At 40.6% G+C, this 16,015-nt stretch overlaps 1 protein-coding gene across 1 annotated transcript; it reads right to left on the bottom strand.

Moving 5' to 3' along the window:
- Nucleotides 1–3,953: 3,953 nt before the first annotated feature.
- LOC130202808 (uncharacterized) lies at nucleotides 3,954–13,055 on the bottom strand. Its single transcript, XM_056428575.1, has 3 exons — nucleotides 13,037–13,055; nucleotides 5,613–5,697; nucleotides 3,954–5,354 (listed from the first exon to the last, which is right to left on the bottom strand). Exon 3 carries the CDS (start codon nucleotides 5,343–5,345, stop codon nucleotides 4,461–4,463), a length of 885 nt encoding a protein of 294 aa, XP_056284550.1. The 5' UTR covers nucleotides 5,346–5,354; nucleotides 5,613–5,697; nucleotides 13,037–13,055; the 3' UTR covers nucleotides 3,954–4,460.
- Nucleotides 13,056–16,015: the final 2,960 nt, after the last annotated feature.

Here is a 16,015-nt window from a genome sequence, read left to right on the forward strand (position 1 = left end):
GTACTTGACTTCCTCCAGTCGCTGCTGGAGGCAGGTAGGGCAGCTAGCACCCTGAGGGGCTACACTGCAGCTATTTCTACTTTCCATGACACACTGGGGGGGCTTTCGGTAGGGAAGCACCCCATAGTGTCCCAGTTTCTAAAAGGTGCTAACCGTCTACGCCCAGGCAGGAGTTTACGGGCTCCATCTTGGGACCTACCTTTGGTGTTGAGGTCCTTGGCTACAGCCCCATACGAACCACTGGAACAGTCAGATTTTAAGTTTCTGTCACACAAAACTGCATTCCTTTTGGCCATTTGCTCTGCCAAGAGGGTGAGCGAGCTACACGCACTGTCTGTGAGCAGCGAGTGCTTGAGGTGGAGAGCAGAATATGCAGGGGTGTCCCTGTGGCCGAATCCGTTCTTTCTCCCTAAAGTGGTAAGCCCTTAGACAGTGAATCAGGCTATTGAAATGGAAACATTCCAACCTGATCCATCTTGCCAAGAGGGAGCGGCTCATCATACATTGTGTCCAGTAAGGGCACTGAAGGCCTATGTTGATCGTACTCGGACGCTGAGGCAGGCACACACTCAGCTGTTCGTTTATTATGGGGGCAAGAAGTTTGGTCACCCCCTGTCTAAGCAGCGTCTGTCCCACTGGTTGGTGGAGACAATTGCTCAGGATGACCGTCACCATCTCTTGTCGCTCAGAATGGGCTGAGGCGTTTCAGGCAGGAGGAAGAGGCGTGGTTTTCCGGTTGCTTTATAGCCTACGGCCAGCCTCTTACGGTCAGTCACATGACATTGTTGATATTATGATCTCGCAGATAGGAAGAAGAAGGCTTCATTCAAGGTGAAGACCATGGTGACGGTCATCCTTCGGTCTCATAGATCCGTAGTTATGGACATAACTTACAATTTAATTGTTACTAATGTTGTTGGTGATGATGTACAAACTATAGTTTTTAGAATTTTTTGGTTTCTGACCACTTTTGGATGATTCAACATTAAACGGGTCAAATTGACCCGGGAACGTCACGGCTGTATGTAAGAAACGAACATAACAGGAGGGTTAAGACATTCAGAATGTTTTTTAAAGGATTGTATCAGTAGTTACCTATCACTGTTAACCAGAATACGTTACCAGAACTCAATGAATTTGAGGCAATCGATTGCCTCAATTCTTGCCTCAGAGCCTTAACATTTCTGGTTTTCAAACCACTGGAATAAATTGCCCACTGTTGAGACTCCGCCCACTCCTCCTCTCTACCGCCATCTGCCTGATGGATCGTGGAGGTCTCCATCGTGGAATATGCCTACTATGAACTATAACCCTAACCCATGAACATCTGCTTTTGAGCAGTATTTTCTAACATGCTCCCTTTTAGCAAACTGCAATATTAAAATGTAATAGAAAAAAAAGAGAAAAAACATTTATAAATTATAATAAATAGAACAAAAAATAATTTGAAAACTTACTTTAGTAAATTGTAGAGCTTAAAAAAATAATAATCGGTGTAATAAAAAAATTAAAAACAAAATGGAAATATTGGATGAGCCACAAAGGATTTGTATTGAAAGTATACTTTAGTTATGTTTATTTAGAATGGCAAGATACATTACTTTTATTATAAAAGAAGACCAAAGTCATCCTCTTGGTGCAGTCGTATGTATCTGCAGAGTGTAATGGTGTGATACTTCTCAGCAAACATTTTGCATGTCTGGCCCCTCCCCTAAGTGTGGGTGGAGTTTTGCCACAGGGGGAGAAAAAGGTTAGTGTTCGGGTTTGTGTGTGTGTGTGTTAAAACTTGGTGGGAGGGAGTAAGAAAGACTGTCCCACATTTACAAAGAAATAAATGGTCTAAACTTGACACTTCTGACCACTTTCAGCCTCCACTTTCACTCCCAGGTCAAATTGACCCGAACATCATCTCTGTTATATAAGCCTGGAGGGGGGGTTGCAAAAACATAATTTATTTTCGATTATTTTGTACGTTGATGACACAAAATAAGGTAAGCAGAAGATGTTGTATACAGAGAAAATACATACAAATATTGTTCCTAGATTTTCTATCTTTGAAATTGCTCACATTGACCCGCGACAAAACAGAAGGGTTAAAAAGTAGGATGGGAGCCAGAGCCTTCATTTATCAAGCTCTTCTTTTTACGGAACCAGCTTCCACCTTCAGTCCGGGAGGCAGACACAGTCACCTCATTTAAGAGTAGACTTAAGACTTTCCTCTTTGATAGTCTTATAGTTAGGGCTGAATCAGGTTTACCTGGTCCAGTCCCTAGATGCTGCTATAGGCTTATAGGCTGCAGGGGGACTTTTTTTTTTCAACCCCTTGGATATACATTGTGAGACAGAATTTCAGGGTCATAGTGATATTTTATGCTCATTTGGACACTGAGATGAAGATGAACTAGTTCAGTGTCTAATATACTATTCAATGGAGACAAATATTACACTCATTAACAACTACTGACATTATGTAACTACCTGGACTTACTGGTCACTCCGTGCATCATTTTCTGTGGCTGTAATCCTGACTCTTTGAGTGAGACATTACTTAGAGTGAGAAAGCAAGCACAGCAGCCTCCCCAAGGTCCTAGTGCCCGGGGATTATGGCCATTCTTTTTTGAAAGAGCTCAATGTTGACTATTTTTAGAACATGCCGTGCGGGCGACTCACGTGGTCCCTAGTTGAGGTATTGATATAAGTGCTATTAATGGACAATATATCTTCATTGGAAGAAGAGCAAAGAACGTCACTGAAGGCTTTTAGTCGATGGAAAAGATTTTAAAAAGTCCCCACAGTTTGGTCCATTTCACCACCTGCCAGATATTTTCTTTGTACAAGTGCTTTCAATGACTGGGAGGGGCGTCAGCAAGTCCATGGCAGGAGGCAGAAGGCCGGCCCATGAGGCAGGAAGCACAGCCAAGGAGGCAGGAAGCAAGACTCAGGAGGCAGGGGCCAGGATTGATTGATATATTGATTGATTCACAGTAATATAAATGAATAAAATCAACTAATACATGATAAAGTAAACTTTATTGATCCCTGACTACCTGGCAGTAAATTATTGTACATATTCTCTAATATGTGTGCTATTACTTTTAGTACTTATATAAAATAGGGTTAGGGTTAGGGTTAGGGTTTTTAATAAAGGTTTGGAAATTAATGCTTTTTAAAAAACCCGATTCAGCAATTAATGGAAAAAAATAATTGACAGATTAATCCATTATTAAAATAATCGTTAGTTGCAGCCCTCTCACCCTGGACACAAACAGTTTGAGTCTTTTTCATCTGGCAGGGGGATGTGGTCCATCAGGATCAAGACCTCACACCACACAAACTTCTTCCTGTCGACATTAGGGCTCATGAACAGAATTAAAAAAATGTGATTCTCGAAAATGTCACAAGATCACACGTTAAATTCAATTCAGTTTATCTTCAGCAGAGCCATGACAGGAGGCCGACTTACCAGGCAGGAGGCATCAGATACAGCTAGGTCCAATGGACCCTATGAGACGTGGAGTCACAAAGACTCCGGGGAGGCCAGGGCCAGGATTGATTGATATATTGATAGATTCAGAGTAATACAAATAAATATAATCAACAAATATATGATGAAGTAGACTTTATTGATCCCTTACTACCTGGCAGTAAATTAATGTACATATTCTCTAATATGTGTGCTGTTACTTTTAGTACTTATATGATATATTTTGATGCTAGTACTTTTGTACTTTAACTAGTACACACACTCTAACTAGTATTTCTACACTGTGGTTCTGCTACTTTTACTTGAATCAAAGATCTGAGGACTTCTTCCACCACTGAGTCCAAAACATGATTTCATGAGTTTGATGAATGATTTGTCAGCATGATGACAGTGATGGAACTAAGGAGATGAAAACACATGAGAACACTCAAAGTGAACTTTCTATGGAGTCTGAAGGAAACACACTTCATATGCAGAGATGTCTTTATTGAAAAGCAGGAAATGGTCAGAATAAAGTGATACAGATTATTAATATTCATTTACATCGTTGAACGAAATAAAATTGAAATAGTTTGATTGTCATCAGGTTAAACAGAATAAATCATATATTGATACTTTTTGATATTACCAGTAGTATAACTGTAATATGTTAATCACATTTTTTCATCGTGAAAGAGAAAAAGTGAAGGAGACCATCACAAACATGATTTGACAACATTATTGGACTGTGCCTTTTTAAATATGACTTCTTCTCATCTCACGGAAAACTTTACTTTTAAAACCCATAAGCCGTATGATACTTTGTGATACTAAATGTGACTTTAATTTGATGAATCATCATTTTTATACAGAAAAAGAAAGAAAAGGTTAAAGAGGCCATCACCTAACAGATTGAACCGCATGGCTGGACTTTGCTTTACACTCAGTGAGTGTTGGAAATTCTCTGCTCTGTTGCCATGAGGAAGGTGTGTTGCTTTCACTGATACACACACAGGTTCTCAGAGAAGCATTGACAGCCTGCATCAATATCTTTATCGATAACAGTGAGACCAGCCTTGGTGTAAGCTGAGATCAAAGCTGAGTTGACAAGGATGGCGATGGCCTTAATGGGATTGCTGGGTCCCCCCTTCTTGTACCACACGTACACCAGTCGACCACTGCCTTCACCGGAGAGGTTGACACTCACACATGTGTAACCTTGCTGCTGGAAGGCAAACACCTCAGCTTCACTGGTGGAGACCTGCAGATCAGTGAGTGCACGCTTGGGGTCGGTGGTCTGACGGTACCAGATGAAGTCTTCGGATCCTCCTGTTCTCCTGTTAGTATTTTCATCCACACGGATGTAACCGCCCTGAAACAGGTCGGTGTCTGATCCGTAGGAATCGGTGGCAGTGATGTCACAGATGTAGGTTTGTTCTGCTCTCTTCACCCAGAAATGGGCGCAGGCCCCTCCGGCGTTGCGGTTCAGATCACAGGACAGTCTCTCCCAGCCAAAGCTAAACTTTGCAGCTTCATTTTTCTCCTCTGTAGTGACATCAATGTCCACTATGGGAGTATCGTACTCTCCGGAGCCCCGGAGGTACCAAAGGAAGATGCAATCACCTCCTGCACCAGCATTGAGATCTTTAGCGATCTTTGTGTACCCTTCTCTGGTCAATCCAGTAGCCATGTCAGGGTTGTGGGAAACTTGCAGCCTGGTGATTGCTCCCCCTCTTTGCCCCTTTTTGTACCAAAGATAGATCTGATTGCCACCTGCTCCTTTGTTCAGGTCATCTGGGAGTTTCATGAAGCCCCTGGCGAGGAGATGTTGCTCTTGTGTTTTATTCAGGGACACATCAAGTTGTGAGATGTAGGTGGCCATGATGGGTAACTGCATAAAAGACACATCATGAATAAACAGTTAGCAGCATGTCTTTGCATCTTCAGGTGAGCTCCAATGTTATCACCACAAATTAAAATATCAGTACTCAAATATGGATCACCATAATGACATCTAAAATAAACTACTTTTTAAATGTGCATGTTTACTGCCCCATTTCCACTACTCATAATGAATATGATAGACTAAAATTTGAAAAAGCAAACTGTATCTCCCACAAGACAACCAATTATTCTTTAAAAAACTTACGTTTCTGCTGACAGTCAATGAAAGAGCGGCAGGAAGAAGTCAGCTGGTCCTCTGGAGTCTGTTGTACTTACTGCAGGTCTCCTGCCTATATATAGAGGACAGAGATGAAAAAACTCATTGTTTAAGTATTACCGTGATGAGTCATTTTCCAAAGAAAATGCCATCCTGTGAAACATTATCCTCCCAGCAGTTCAGTCATTGTGCAATCATTACCAAGTGCAAGTTCCAAAGAATTGTTCCTAATAATCACGTTCCAAAGAATGTGACTATTTGTCAAGTTCCAAAGAATTGTTATTCTTCCAAATACTTTGTTTAATCAGATTAAAGTTATATTTTGATGCTAGTACATTTACACTTCAACTAATAAACAAAACACACACACACACTCTAACTAGTAATTCTACACTGTGTTTCTGCTACTTTGATTTGAGTCAAAAATCTGAGTACTTCTTCCACCACTGATTCCAACACATGATTTCATGAGTTCGATGAATGATTTGTCAGCATGATGACAGTGATGGAACCAAGGAGATGAAAACACATGAGAACACTCAAAGTGAACTTTTTATGGAGTCTGAAGCAAAAACACTTCATATGCAGAGATGTCTTTATTGAAAAGCAGGAAATCTGCAGAATAAAGTGACATCATTAACAACCGTGATGAGTCATATTCCTAAGAAAATGTCATCTTGTCAAACCAGAGTGATAACTTGTTACTGCACCTGATGTATGCCAAAGATAAAAAAAGAAGTTTGCCTAAACATGAAGCTTGAAAGTACTCCTTTGTTTTCTTTAAAATAATTTTGACATTTATGTATTAATAATTTATTTTTTATATTTTATATTTCACAGATGTCCAAAATATCCCTTTATCAGTTTGATAAGGAATGTCCAACAAGGAAATGTCTCTCTTTTCCCTGGTTTGTCCTCCTCGTCCTCTCTTCTCTCTCAGCCTTATTGGAGCTGTGCTATCTTAAAGCCTTGTGTTTGGGTTATGGTTAGAGGAAGACGAGTTAGAGGAAGACAAGTTGGACGAAGACGAGTTATAGGAGGATGGGTTAGTGGAAGACAAGTTTTAAGAAGACAAGTTACAGGATGAAGGGTTAGAAGAAGACGAGTTACACACACACTCACGCACACACAAGCATACACTCATAACCATTGAAATCTCCCCACTGTGGGACTAATAAAGGAATATCAAATCAAATACACACAAACACACACACAGTCAAACACACATTCACTTTAGGTGAAATGCAGCTCTATTGTGACTCAGACATATTTTAATGTTTGGTTTGCAGTTATTAAAACATCCATAAATATTTAATCTCTTTAAATCCGACTTAAATCTCCTCTTTGTATCCTCACCCTCAGTTATTTGCTCTTCCTTACTTCAGGCCTCGTACCCGTTACCATGATCCTCCCAGCCAACCCTGTATCACAAAAATTATGTTCCCCCAGACCTAAAATGCAATTTGCAGTTACGTTTGACTGAAACGTATTTCTCTCTAGATGACGTTTGTATTTGACGTATTATAATTACAAATTCGTCTCTGATCAACGTATCTTTGCCGTTTGTAATCTCTCTTCTCTACAATGCTGTTATGAATTATAAAAAGTGTCCTCTAGTCTTATTTATTATTATGTTTATGTTGTTTCGCCTGCGTAGCCTATTATGACAGCAATAGGTAACGGATCATATGAATTGGCGTGAAGACTTACTGCTGGTGACTCTCCTTTATTTTCTTTTTTTAGGTGACAATACATTAATTAAAACTCGTACACTATCACCACCTTAACATAGTTAGTCCCATAAGGGTCAAATCAACTATTACACTTGTTATAAAATGTGCATCTGTCCGTAATCTATACCATAAAGTTAGCATTTTTACCTAAAAAAAAGTGCGCTTCCAGTTAACCTTTCAAAATAAAAGTCTGATTTATCTGTTAAGCGGAAGTGGTATAAAACGTCTATATTCATTCAAACAATATAAAAGGCAAACATCAAAATCAATAAGGAAAATGCTAAACAGTCAAACAACTCAAAACAATAAACCCTTCATTGGGGTTATTTACAGGGAGTGTTTACTTCTCATCAAACAAAAAGAGCAGGTATCCAGAAAAATCTGGGAAATAATTTGGGAATTGTTAATTAAACATGATTTACCCTTCAACTTCCACTGATATGCATGCAAACTAATACATCGCTTCACACACACACACACACACACACTTACAGAAACACATAGACTCTCACACACGCACACACACACACACACACAGACACACACTCACACACACACAACATGACAGACACACACACACACAGACACACACACAGACACACACTCAGACACACATACAGACACTCACATACATACACACAAAGGCAGAGACACACACACAAACACCCACACACATATACACATGCACACACACGCATACTCTGCAGACTGACCCTTGACCTCCCAATTGCCTCTCAGATATAACCCTACTGCTTTATATTCAATATATTATATTTACCTAAATACAAGACTTTGAGGTCATGAGGGGAATCCCCTCCAAAACTTTCACAAGAGAAAATTGTCACCGTGCCAATAACCCTTATACGATCCTTAAAACCAGTCTTTTAGTTAATTTGTCATACTTTCAATCAACTCAAAGAAGTGGATCCTTTTCAGATCCAAAGAGGGGCATCTGAATATGAATACCCTAGAGTTTTGGACCGATAGCTCTGAGCTAAGAGCCCCAAAAACAGGTCCAAAGGGTCAAATTGGATAAACATGTCAGAGCTTAGCTTTCTTTTCCAGGTTGTAGCCACTCCCAAATGGGGTAGAATACAATTGAAATTGTTCATATAGTACACACATTTGAGGAGTTGTTAACCTTTGAAGGAAGGAATTTAGTTTTTTCCGGGTTTTTAAACCCTTCCCAAGCAGGGATGCTAAGTGCTATATGTTGCCAGCCTACATGGTTGGGCCCCATTTGAAGGGTTTATTGTTTTGAGTTGTTTGACTGTTTAGCATTTTCCTTATTGATTTTGATGTATGCCTTTTATATTGTTTGAATGAATATAGACGTTTTATACTACTTCCGCTTAACAGACAAATCAGACTTTTATTTTGAAAGGTTAAAAGGAAGCGCACTTTTTTTTTAGGTTAAAATGCAAACTTTATGGTATAGATTACGGACAGATGCTCATTTTATAACAAGTTTAATAGTTGATTTGACCCGTATGGGACTAACTCTGTTAAGGTGGTGATGAGGTGGTGATAGTTTACGAGTTTTAATTAATGTATTGTCACCTAAAAAAAGAAAATAAAGGAGAGTCACCAGCAGTAAGTCTTCACGCCAATTCATATGATCCGTTTCAATGCTTATTGCTGTCATAATACGCAGGCCAAACAACATATAACATAATAATAAATAAGACTAGAGGACGCTTTTTACAATTCATAACAGCATTGTAGAAAAGAGAGACAACAAACGGCAAAGATACGTTGATCAGAGACGTATTTGTAATTATAATACGTCAACTGCAAATGTAATCTGGAGAGAAATACGTTTCAGTCAAACGTAATTTGGAGAGAAATACCTTTCAGTCAAACGTAACTGCAAATTGCATTTTAGGTCTGGGGGAACGTAATTTTTGTGATACAGGGTTGGTCTGTACATATAGACATCCCTATCCCAGAACCTCACATCGGATCAGGAAAAACTCCCAAACAACCCTTCACTGGGAAAAAAGGGAAGAAACCTTCAGGAGAGCAACAGAGGAGGATCCCTCTCCAGGATGGACAGGTGCAGAGATGAAAAAACTCATTGTTTAAGTATTACCGTGATGAGTCATATTCCAAAGAAAATGCCATCCTGTGAAACATTATCCTCCCAGCAGTTCAGTCATTGTGCAATCATTACCAATTGCAATTTCCAAAGAATTGTTCCTAATAATCACTTTCCAAAGAATTTGACTATTTGTCAAGTTCCAAAGAATTGTTATTCTTCCAACTACTTTGTTTAATCAGATTAAAGTTACATTTTGATGCTAGTACATTTACACTTTAACTTATAAACCAAACACACACGGATAGACACACACACTCTAACTAGTATTTCTACACTGTGGTTCTGCTACTTTGACTTGAGTCAAAAATCTGAGTACTTATTCCACCACTGTGAGACCAAAACATGATTTTATGAATTTGATGAATGATTTGTCAGCATGATGAAGAGTGATGGAACTAAGGAGATGAAAACACATGAGAACACTCAATGTGAACTTTCTCTGGAGTCTGAAGCAAAAACACTTCATATGCAGAGATGTCTTTATTGAAAAGCAGGAAATCTGCAGAATAAAGTGACATCATTAACAACCGTGATGAGTCATATTCCTAAGAAAATGTCATCTTGTCAAACCAGAGTGATAACTTGTTAGTGCACCTGATGTATGCCAAAGATAAAAAAGAAGTTTGACTAAACATGAAGCTTGAAAGTACTCGTTTGTTTTCTTTAAAATAATTTTGACATTTATTCATTAATAATTTAATTTTATATTTTACAGATGTCCAAAATGTCGCTATATCAGTTTGATAAGGAATGTCCAACAAGGAAATGTCTCTCTTTTCCCTGGTTTGTCCTCCTCGTCCTCTCTTCTCTCTCAGCCTTATTGGAGCTGTGCTATCTTAAAGCCTTGTGTTTGGGTTATGGTTAGAGGAAGACGAGTTAGAGGAAGACAAGTTAGAGTGGGACGAGTTAGAGGAAGACGAGTTAGAGGAAGACAAGTTGGACGAAGACAAGTTGGACGAAGATGAGTTTGAGGAAGACGAGTTACACACACACAAGCATACACTCATAACCATTAAAATGTCCCCACGGTGGGACTAATAAAGGAATATCAAATCAAATACGCACAAACACACACACAGTCAAACACACATTCGCGGACCACAGTCGTGTGCCTCCCGGGGGCCAGAGCGGGCGACGTTGAGTCTTGTTTGAAACTGCTGGCTAAGGACAAGCGTAGATACAGTAAGATTGTAATACACGCCGGTGGTAATGACTCCCGACTACTCCGGTCGGAAGTCACTAAAGTTAATGTTGAATCGGTGTGTGCTTATGCAAGACATTGTCGGACACCGTAGTTTTCTCTGGTCCTCTCCCAAATTTGCTGACTGACGAATTGTTTAGGCGAATGTCGTCATTCAACCGCTGGCTGTCGAGGTGGTGCCCAGCGAATAATGTGGGCTACGTAGACAACTGGAAGACTTTCTGGGGAAAACCTGATCTGATGAGGAGAGACGGCATCCATCCCACGTTGGACGGAGCGCGTCTCATTTCTGCGAACATGACCAAGTTGATCACCGGACTTAATCCATGACAACCCAGGGTTCATGTCAGGAACCGGGAGCAGAGTTGTAGTTTAACACCCTTCTCTGCTCTTCCATTCGAGCAGTTACCCACCCACAACTCTAGAGTAGAGACTGTCTGTCCCACGGCCACTTCAATTAAATAAATCAAAAGTAAGCAGAAGAGGAGTCGTACACAATAACCTTATGCAAGTTAACACCATTATTTCAGCAGTGCAACAAAACAGGACTATTATATGTGGTCTCCTAAATATTCGATCTCTGTCATCTAAAGCTGTGTTACTAAATGATTTAATATCAGATAATCACATTGATTTATGTTGTCTAACTGAAACCTGGCTGAGCCATGAAGAATATGTCTGCCTGAATGAATCGACTCCTCCAAGTCATATTAATACTCACATTCCTCGAGGCACCGGTCGAGGAGGTGGAGTAGCAGCCATCTTTGACTCGAGCCTATTAATAAATCCTAAACCTAAATTAAATTACAACTCATTTGAAAGCCTTGTTCTTAGTCTCTCACATCCAACCTGGAAAACACTACAGCCAATTCTATTTGTGATTCTGTACCGGCCACCAGGTCCATATTCAGAGTTTATATCTGAATTTTCAGAATGTATATCAAGTCTGGTTCTTAAAACTGATAAAGTTATTATTGTTGGAGATTTTAATATCCATGTGGATGTTGATAATGATTGCCTTAGTGCTGCATTCATCTCATTGTTGGACTCGATTGGCTTCTGTCACAGAGTACAGAAACCCACTCACAGATTTGGCCACACGCTTGATCTTGTTCTTACTTATGGCGTTGACATTGAGCATTTGAAGGTCTTTCCACAGAATCCTCTTCTGTCAGACCACAACCTCATAACTTTTGCGTTTATAATACCGGAGTGTACACCGTTAGTCAAAAGTTTCTACACCAGATGTCTAACTGACAGTGCTGTAGCTAAATTTAAAGAAGCGATTCCTTCTGCATTTGATTCAATACCACGTCTCAATATAACAGAGGACTCCTGGTCTAACTTTAGTCCGTCCCAGATTGATCATCTTGTTGATAGTGCCACAGGCTCACTGAGAATGACACTGGACTCGATAGCCCCTCTGAAGAAGAAGACAGTGAGGAAGAGGAGGTTTGCTCCCTGGTATAACCCTCAGACCCGCAAACTGAAGCAAACGTCACGAAAGCTTGAAAGCATATGGCGTTCAACTAATCTGGAAGAATCCAGCTTAGTTTGGCGAGATAGTCTTAAAACTTATAAGAAGGCCCTCCGTAATGCCAGAGCAGCCTATTGCTCATCAGTAACAGAGAAAAATAAAAACAACTCCAGGTTTCTCTTTAGCACTGTAGCCAGGCTGACAGAGAGTCACAGCTCTGTGGAGCCGAGTATTCCTATAGACCTCAGTAGTAATGACTTTATGAACTTCTTTAATGAAAATATTGTAACTATTAGAGACACGATTAATAACCTCTTGCCCTTAAGCAGTGCCAATCTATCCTCAAGTGGAATGGCCTTGGAAACCGCTGTATGCCCTGGTGTATATTTAGATGGCTTTTCTCCCATCAACCGGGACCAATTATCTTCAAAGGTTTTTACTTCCAACACGTCTACCTGTCTCTTGGACCCCATCCCGACGAGGCTGCTTAAAGACGTTTTGCCTTTAATTGGCAGCTATCTATTAGATATTATCAACGTGTCTTTGTTAACAGGCCACGTACCACATTCCTTCAAAGTAGCTGTCATTAAACCTCTCCTGAAGAAGCCCACTCTGGATCCAGAGGTGTTGGCTACCTACAGACCGATCTCTAACCTCCCCTTCCTCTCCAAGATCCTTGAGAAAGTGGTCGCAAATCAGTTACGTGACTGAGATAAGCCACGCGAATGAAACACAATTAGTGGGCGAGTAAACTCACGCTTGTAAAGGGTTGTCTGTTCTGTTTTTGAAAAAAAGTTTGGAAATGAATATTTAAAAAAAAATCAGATTCAGTAATAAATGGAAAAAATAATCGTCCGATTAATCGATTATTAAAATAATCGTTAGATGCAGCCCTCTCACCCTGGACACAAACAATTTGAGTCTTTTTCATCTGGCAGGAGGATGTGGTCCATCAGGATCAAGACCTCACACCACACAAACTTCTTCCTGTCGACAGTAGGGCTCATGAACAGAATAAAAAAATTTGATTCTCGAAAATGTCACAAGATCACACGTTAAATTTAATTCAGTTTATCTTCAGCAGGGCCATGACAGGAGGCCGACTTACCAGGCAGGAGGCATCAGATACTACCAGGTCCAATGGACCCTATTTGCAACGTGGAGTCACAAAGACTCCGGGACGGAAGCAGAATTAGTAATGTGCGATAGAGAGATTTAAATTCATCCATAAGTAGAGAGAGAAGAGGTGCTCAGTGTATATTAAAATGTAGTTCAACAATCATTTATTACAATAGCATATTGCAGAGAACACATTTAAAAGTTTTACCAACGACGCTATGATAAGCTTACAAAACTGGGCTGCCTTAAAATGGTTGGTTCATTTATCGTGCCCCCCCCCCCCCCCCCCCCAATCAGCTAATGGAGTTATTGCTGCAAGACTGAGACTGCTTGTGAATGAACCAGCTGTCACGAAGGTCTTCCTGTCTGAACTTTCACTGAGCTACATATCCACGGATGGACCAGGTGAACCTGACTCTGCCCTATCTATAAGCCCTGTTAAAATAGGAAGTCTTTAATCAACTGCTCAATGTGGTTCCTGCGACTGACACGTGAATCCCGGGATCACATATCACGTCAAAAAGACATCTTCTTTGGCTTCAGGTAATGCGTTTGTTGACGGTAAGATAGCGGCAGCAATGGGCGTGGTGTAAGTGTATGAAACAATGCGGAGAGGCGACTTTGTTTCAACCAACTATGGCGGCTTGGGAAGATGTTAGCGTAGAGGTATTGACATAAGTGCTATTGCTTGAAAGTATTTCTTCATTGGAAGAAGAGCAAGGAACGTCACTGATGGCTTTTAGTCGATTGAAGAGATGCTTTTGCCCCACAGTTTGGTCCATTTCATCACCTGCCAGATATTTTCTTCGTAAAAGTGCTTTCCGAAACGGTCTTCAATGACGGCTTCTCAGGTGGTTCTGCGTGATGGCGTATGGGCTTACAGGTTGTACACAAAATATCTTTGACTGATCGGACCACAAAACTTCTTTTGATAAAGAGCCCAAATCTGGTTTCTGCTGCTCGTGGCTTAGGGATGGGTATCGTTTTTTTTGTCCTTATACCAATGCTAAACATGTACTTGTAAAACGATACTAGTGCCTAAACCGTGCCTGAACCGATTGACAATGACGATAATAAAAACCTCCTCGAACATATTCCCTGTAAAAGCCGTTCTCATTGCCTCACTTAAAGAAAACAGACATCAGACTGTCACACTCGTAGTTCGCGCTAGCTTGTAGGCTGGACCCGAGCTAGCTTAAATATATTGATAATGCATAATTTATTATTTGTTAGCCTACTTTCATAAATGCAAGTCTTGCAATCAACAATACAGTACTAATGTGAGTTAAGGCTGCTCTTGTCATCACCAGTCTCAATTCAATTCAATTCAGTTTATTTGTATAGCCCAATTTCACAAATTCCAAATTTGTCTCGGAGTGCTTTACAATCTGTACACATAGACATCCCTGCCCCAAAACCTCACATCGGATCAGGAAAAACTCCCAAATAACCCTTCAGGGAAAAAAAAAGGGAAGACACCTTCAGGAGAGCAACAGAGGAGGATCCCTCTCCAGGATGAACAGGTGCAATAGATGTAATGTGTACAGAAGGACAGATTTAGAGTTAAAATACATTCAATGAATATGACAGAGTGTATGAATAGTTCATAGTAGGCATATTCCACGATGGAGACCTCCACGATCCATCAGGCAGATGGCGGTAGAGAGGAGGAGTGGGCGGAGTCTCAACAGTGGGCGGAGTCTCAACAGGACAGTGGTGTAGTCAGTAGCAGGAATTCCACGACCCAGACCTCGATGATCCATCAGGCAGATAGGATCTATGCCGTCTCATAGGGGTGAACCTGATTCAGCCCTAACTATAAACTCTGTCAAAGAGGAAAGTCTTAAGTCTAATCTTAAATGAGGTGACTGTGTCTGCCTCCCGGACTGAAATTGGAAGCTGGTTCCATAAAAGAGGAGCTTGATAACTTATGGCTCTGGCTCCCATTCTACTTTTTAAGACTCTAGGAACTACAAGTAGTCCCGCATTTAGTGAGCGCAGCTCTCTAGTGGGGCAATATGGTACTACAAGCTCCTTAAGATATGATGGTGCATCACCAATCAAGGCTTTGTACGTGAAGAGAAGAATTTTAAAAGTGATTCTTGATTTTACTGGGAGCCAGTGCAGAGCAGCTAGTGCAGGAGTGATGTGATCTCTTTTCTTAGTTTTAGTGAGAATACGAGCTGCACCATTCTGGATCAACTGGAGGGACCTAAGAGACTTATTAGAGCAACCTGATAATAAGGAGTTGCAGTAATCCAGTCTCGAAGTAACAAACGCGTGAACCAATTTTTCTGCATCTTTTTGAGACAAGATGTGCCTGATTTTTGAAATATTACGTTGATGAAAGAATGCAGTCCTTGAGATTTGCTTTACGTGGGAGTTAAAGGACAAGTTGACAGAGATATTAATGTGTGTTATGTTTTTGCTTATCGTATCTTAAACTAAACAATCAGAGGAGCTTCCCGAACTCCGCGTTCCCACCCGAAGGTTGTGTTATGTGTCTGGGGAGTCGGATAAGGAAGTAATAATAAACCAGACGGAAGGAATATGTCAACATGTCCTCAGTTCCACTTCTCCATCTGTTGTTATGTGTGTGTGTTCAACTTTCAATAAAAGGCTGGACCAAAGGGTGGCTCGGCGGAATGTCTTGGAGGTCGTCGTGATCGAAGCACGTGCGTCCGAGCTTCCCCTTTGGCCAAAGCTTTCGAAGATACTACGTTGTCTGTGATTCATTTCTCACCTCCTTGAACGTGAATA

Source organism: Pseudoliparis swirei, chromosome 12, assembly GCF_029220125.1.
Source record: "Pseudoliparis swirei isolate HS2019 ecotype Mariana Trench chromosome 12, NWPU_hadal_v1, whole genome shotgun sequence".
In the NCBI taxonomy this organism is placed as follows: domain Eukaryota; kingdom Metazoa; phylum Chordata; class Actinopteri; order Perciformes; family Liparidae; genus Pseudoliparis; species Pseudoliparis swirei.